Source organism: Procambarus clarkii, chromosome 30 (assembly GCF_040958095.1).
Source record: "Procambarus clarkii isolate CNS0578487 chromosome 30, FALCON_Pclarkii_2.0, whole genome shotgun sequence".
NCBI classification, from domain to species: domain Eukaryota; kingdom Metazoa; phylum Arthropoda; class Malacostraca; order Decapoda; family Cambaridae; genus Procambarus; species Procambarus clarkii.
Genome location: NC_091179.1, coordinates 9,144,540 through 9,150,539, shown reverse-complemented (window position 1 = coordinate 9,150,539; position 6,000 = coordinate 9,144,540). Strand labels below are relative to the sequence as shown.

Sequence of the window (6,000 nt, the reverse complement as noted above, 5' to 3'; positions counted from 1 at the left end):
GGGACACTCGTAACCCAGGGTTCCACTGTACTGTACAGTGAGACCTCGGCTTACAAATGCCTATATTTACTAATTTTTCGGATTACAAGCTTAACAGTGCCTCCCGCGTAGTGATGATAGCGCTTTAATTATTTGTAAAGAATTTAATTGTTTTTCAGCTTTTTTGGTTTTTAAACATAAAAGTAATTATTATATACCATGCCATGGGTTCCAATAAAGTCAATGGTAAGGTTCAACCTATGAAAACACATGTGTGGATGGCCACTGAGGAAAAACAAGTCTCTATGGAAAGATTCTTAGTGAGACAAATAAGCAGTGAGCCATAGCCAGGTCCTAGTGGTATGCAGGCAAAACGTAGGAGAGAGAGTACCCCAGAGAAGTCATCACTGCCTGATGTTATAATGGAAGGAGATTTCCCTTCCAAACACTGACACCTCACCCCCCCCCTCCTCAGTCTTCCATATGCCATCAAGCATCATCAATAAAGTTAAGCTATAACTTGTATATACTACAGTACAAAACATTTGTGTTTATTAGGTATGATATGTATTTTAAAGTTAATATTTTTGGGAGTGTGGAATGGATTAATTCAGTTTACATTATTTCTTATGGGAAAAATCGTTTCGGGTTACAAATTTTAGGGTTACGAGCAGTCTCTGGGAATGGATTAAATTAGCAAACGAAGGTACAATTGTACTGTACTGTATTTTTTTGTTTTTACGTTTTTCTTACATTTTACAGACGAGTAATTTGATAAGAAAAAAATATTTTTTGGAATTTTTAAATTTATTCACAGACAGGAATGACCATTTTCAATAGCCGCTCTCTAAGAGTTAAAATAAATCATGTGTGATTTTTATGCCATCATATTCTACCTGCCTTTGTTGCTAGTAATGATTTACCTTGTTATAATGCACTGTAGGAAAATCTCTCAAATTTAACAAACTAATATTTTAAAAACAATACATTAATTTAATATTTATGATCCATCTACAGTACATGTAATAAAAATGATACTGTAATGTCATACTGCTCTTGTGAATGGCCTTTATATATAAGTTTGACTTAAATGTGAAAGCCCACACCAAATAATAACAATTAAGATCTGTGGTTTGTGGTGAATAAAGGCAATGTAATATTTTAAATGAAGAAAAGGGACAACAAACTGCCTAAGGGCTATAATTTGTCTGAACGTCAGGATTATGTTATCTTGTTTTGTATGCAGTGACACGTGCAATTTGGAGGGAATTGCCAGTTTAATTTCTAATCTGATTTTTACATGTGGTGTCACGGCAGAAGTACCTTATCAGGGCAGAAAGTGGACACAAAGGAGTATTTCCAATGTCCAAGTTCTTTGTATAGGAATTAATATATACAAAAATCTCTTGCACAAAAGGTAAAATAGAAGAATCTGAAATTATAATATTTGTTAATCCTACTATTGCTTATACTGATTGTAATTAAAGCATTATTGAGAACAACTGTTTCCATACTGTCAAAACCTTGTCAATGGCAAGTAATGATTGTTAAGGGTGATGGGAAGGCAGTTAGAACCCTGTAAGGTAAAGATCTTATAGGCATCAGTTTTTAATAGCTACAGCCCCAAGGAGAGCACGTGAGGAAACTAGATGCTAGAAATATTATATGAAAATAAACTGATGCATAAGTGCTCTATTAAACTTTCAAGCATTACATTTTAAAAATATAATATTCCTACATTAAAATAATATGATACATATGTACAGGGACTGTACTTTGAAAGTTAAATAAATAAGAAGCAAAAGATTTCACAATTTTACTATTATATTTTGTTTAAGTTGAAAATAAAAAACACAATACAGATGAAATTACAAAACACTGAGATGTTGCTAAAAATTCTATAGTACTATATATAACTGAGCACCCACAGATGAATATTTTCATTTATAAGCTATTAATATCTTCTAACACCAGTTATAAAGGCATAAAGAACAAATGTGAAATCAAATACATGCTCACTAATCCTATTTATGAACTACATTTAATTTCTCATTATCAATGTATTAAGATATTAACAAAAAAAAGTACCTGCATACATTAATACAGTACTTAGTATTAACTTATTTATAAAAACTAGCTTTGAGATATGACAAGCAGCACTGAAGATTTAAGTTTTAATCAATATTTAAATGTAAATATTCTAAACCATGTCAGATTTATAGTAGCATATGAAACTATTTCAAAATCTTGCTGCAGTCAAAATTGTATCAGAATATAGCAAGACTACTACTGTATTTCAACAAATTATTTGGAACTAGTCTAAAGCACAATCTATATACATTAGTAACTTCCCTCTTCACGTGAAAACATCTATTCAAGCATATTACATGGGAGAGCCCCGCGGAAAAGCTCCTGGGCGGGACCTTCTAGCACGTTGGGGACCTCCACGCAGTAGAGATGGTGCATGCATCATAGGATTAATATTAAACCCTCTTCCAGCTAGGTTTGTGTTTCGCTGAAATCCCCTTCCTCCACGGCTCGTATGAAAGCCACGACCTAGGATAGAGGTAAATGCCATTACTGACATTTAGAACCTGATATTTAAAAATAAAATAAATATTTAGAACCATTACTGAGAAGAACTTAGATATTTTAAATTTGTATCAAGACTGCTAACCTCAATATTCAGATATTTTTCCAATACAGTACTGAAGTATGTTACTGTTTCCACTGAAAATATTTAGTAATTGTTACTACATGAAAATTGAACTAAACTGGATTCGAACCCCCACCATCCAGGATCACCCCTTGGCATAAAGAGTACCATAAACACTAGACCAATGAACAGACAATCATTGGTCTAATGGTCATGGTACTCTGTACGCATCAGGTGATCCTGGGTGATGAGGGTTCGAATCCTGTTTGGGTCAGAATACCTAATTCAATGAGATGAATTCTGAAATACATTGGTGGGTGTACAACAGAAACAGATGACCTCTGACTCCTGTTAACAGGCTTAGAGCTTTCATTTCCCATAGCCAATGGTAATCTTTATTCACTAGTTTTTCATGGAAAATGACCTGCCATTTGCTTTACCATAGGTACTGAATTACTTCTGAGTAAACAGAGGCAAACAGTTTAGGATTGGTGACTAGTCAATCTTCTGCGGCCATGACTCGAATCTAGACCAAATCGGTAGTGAGAATTATTATACTGTATAGCTTAACTATCGAGCATATACTATAGAAATTCTGATGGTATGTATATTCCAAATTTGTTATGACATCATTTATTGCCAAGTTTAAATAAGTTACAAAGTAACTTAATATTTAAAGGTATTCAAAAGCTATCATACAGAAACCACTGAGAAAAGAATGGAAATAAATAATCTGGCAAACACCAGCATTGAATGTAATGAAATGCCAATTTCTGGGTATCTTCTTGAGGTTATCTTGAGATGATTTCGGGGCTTTAGTGTCCCCGTGGCCCGGTCCTCGACCAGGCCTCCACCCCCCAGGAAGCAGCCCGTGACAGCTGACTAACACCCTGGTACCTATTTTACTGCTAGGTAACAGAGGCATAGGGTGAAAGAAACTCTGCCCATTGTTTCTCGCCGGCGCCCGGGATCGAACCCGGGACCACAGGATCACAAGTCCAGTGTGCTGTCCGCTCGGCCGACCGGCTCCCTAAAGTAAGCCCGAGCTTACTCCGTGAAATGACAATGCTGATCTAGTGCCAAACTAATAGGTGCCATCAGCTGAGTGTGCCCACAGGCCCCATGTATCCATAACAGCCTGGTTGGTGCAGTACTTCTTGAATAAATTTTATTTTCGAGAAATATTTCTTATGCTTGTTGGGAGGATGTTGAGCAACCGTGAACTACTGTATGTTCATGCAGTGTTCTCTGATTGTGCCTATGGCACCTCTGTTCTTCACTGGCTCTATTCAACATTTCCATCCATATTATTCACTTCAGTATGTGGTTATTTTACTGTGTAAATTTGGGACCTGGACCTCCAGTATTTTCCATGTATATATATTATTAGGTCCCTCTCTTGTCTCCTTTCTAAAGAGTACATTTGGAGAGCTCTGAGATGATCCCAATAGTTTAGGTGTATTATTGTATCTATGTACTGTATGCTGAATATGTTCTCTGTATTCCCTCTATTTCAACAATCTCTCCTGCTCTGAAGGGAAAGTGAGTATCGAGCAGTACTCAAGTACGGGACAGCACAAGTGATTTGAATAGTACGATTTGATTTTGTTAGGTCAGATATTGGTCTAGGACAATCTCAATAAGCCAAATACCTAATACCCCGACAATGGGAAACGATAAGTTGTTCAAAGCTTCACTTCAGCAAGCAGAGTATGAGGGATCCTTCAATTAGCTGGCCTATAAAGAAATTCCTATTGGTAAGTGTACGCACATCTCCTGTGCCAGGTGAGTACGACAGGCTCACCATAGCCCATGCAGCTTGGAACTTTTTGTTCCAATTGGCTGAATCTAAAACAACAATAAACAACGATAATTGTCATGGCCAACAATAACCTATTTATAGTATGTACTTTAGATGTTAAACATATTGACTGCAATCTTAGTAGCTGTTCTAAAACAAAAAATCTGGACCACAAAAGAGCTTCCTCAACACCTTTTAAGGCAGGCAAAAATTTTTACAACTTACCCCGGTGAATTCTCTGAGGTGAATCATCCCAAGTAATGGGTGTAATTCTACGCTGCTGTGATGAGGATGGTAAAGAACTTGGTGTGGAAGAAGGTACACTGGAAACATCTTGAACTGGTTGGCTGCTACTTTCATCACCAACTCTTTCCTCTGCTTCACCTGCTTGTTGGTCAGCTTCTGCTTCTTCTCCTTCATCCTCTTCCTCCAAATCAATCACTGCAAATTACCAAACTTATGTGCTTTCTAATTAAACAAAATAATGAGCTACTTTAATTACCCAAATAGTGACTACCTAGAGATGATTCTGTGGATCACCACCATCAAACCCTAGACTATATTTTACTGAAATTAACAGTTAGACATGAATTTATGCAGAGCAAAAAACCAGCGTTGAATGTAATGAAACGCCATTTTCTGGGTGAGTCCCGGAGGCTCCCCGGAGCTATCCCAGGCTGATATGCTAATGTCAGACTTTGGCATCAGTCATGTGTATGGAGTTCTTAGGCCTACCGGGGACCACGGCCAGAACCGGGCCCCCCTCAGAGAGGCAAGGGGAGCAATGGCCTATAGAAGCCCCCGTGTAGTTGGAAGCATTCTATGTCTGCCATCGACCGGAACAGGCACCCAGAAAGGTAAGCGCCCCAAAACAAACCCCTATTCTGGTTAAAATTGCTACCTAATACCGAACTAGTGGATAGAACTCCCCAACCGAAAACAAGCAAATTAGTGTGACGTCACACACTGCCGCGCCACTGTCTGCGCAGCTCCCCCCTCCCCGGGAGGGGGAAGGGGGAGCCCCAGACCCCCCGCGCCGGCTACCCACACCTCAGTTCTTGAGGCTGGATGTCAAAAACGTGAAAAACCGCCGACCGGAGGGAGGGAGGGATGCCGGGGAGCCTCCGGGACTCACCCAGAAAATGGCGTTTCATTACATTCAACGCTGGTTTTCTGGGGGGAGTCCCGTCGGCTCCCCGGAGCTAACTACCCACAGTCAGAAAAAGATGGACTTACCCGGGAGGCGGTCGTCGCTCACCCCTCAACTCGAAGCCGAGACAACTGGCTGCAACCGCCGACCCAAAGCAACACAGGCCCGACGAGGGCCAGGGACATTCACAAGGTAACGAGCAGCCAGGACCCTGTTCGACCTGAGAGACCCGAACCCGCGAACAGGGAAGAAGGGAAACCGGATCAACCCACAGCGCGTCCCCGGACACAGAAGCTGTGGCGCGCAAATAACGGCGAAGCGCCGCAACCGGACACAAAACATGATGCACCCCCGGCCTGACCAACCAAGCATCAACCACCCATGGACCCCTCCGGAACGCAGCAGTCTCATTCT

The 6,000-nt window shown here is 39.9% G+C and overlaps 1 protein-coding gene across 1 annotated transcript in view; it reads right to left on the bottom strand.

Moving 5' to 3' along the window:
- Nucleotides 1–1,780: 1,780 nt before the first annotated feature.
- The window catches only part of LOC123765595 (nucleoprotein TPR), an 83,028-nt gene continuing 78,808 nt past the window's right edge, over nt 1,781–6,000 (bottom strand). Inside the window, exons 39-40 of the mRNA XM_069333858.1 lie at nt 4,662–4,877; nt 1,781–2,535 (exon numbers count right to left, since the gene is read on the bottom strand). Coding sequence (XP_069189959.1) covers nt 2,363–2,535; nt 4,662–4,877 — 389 coding nt within the window. The 3' untranslated portion in view covers nt 1,781–2,362. The remainder of the gene's footprint in view (nt 2,536–4,661; nt 4,878–6,000) is intronic.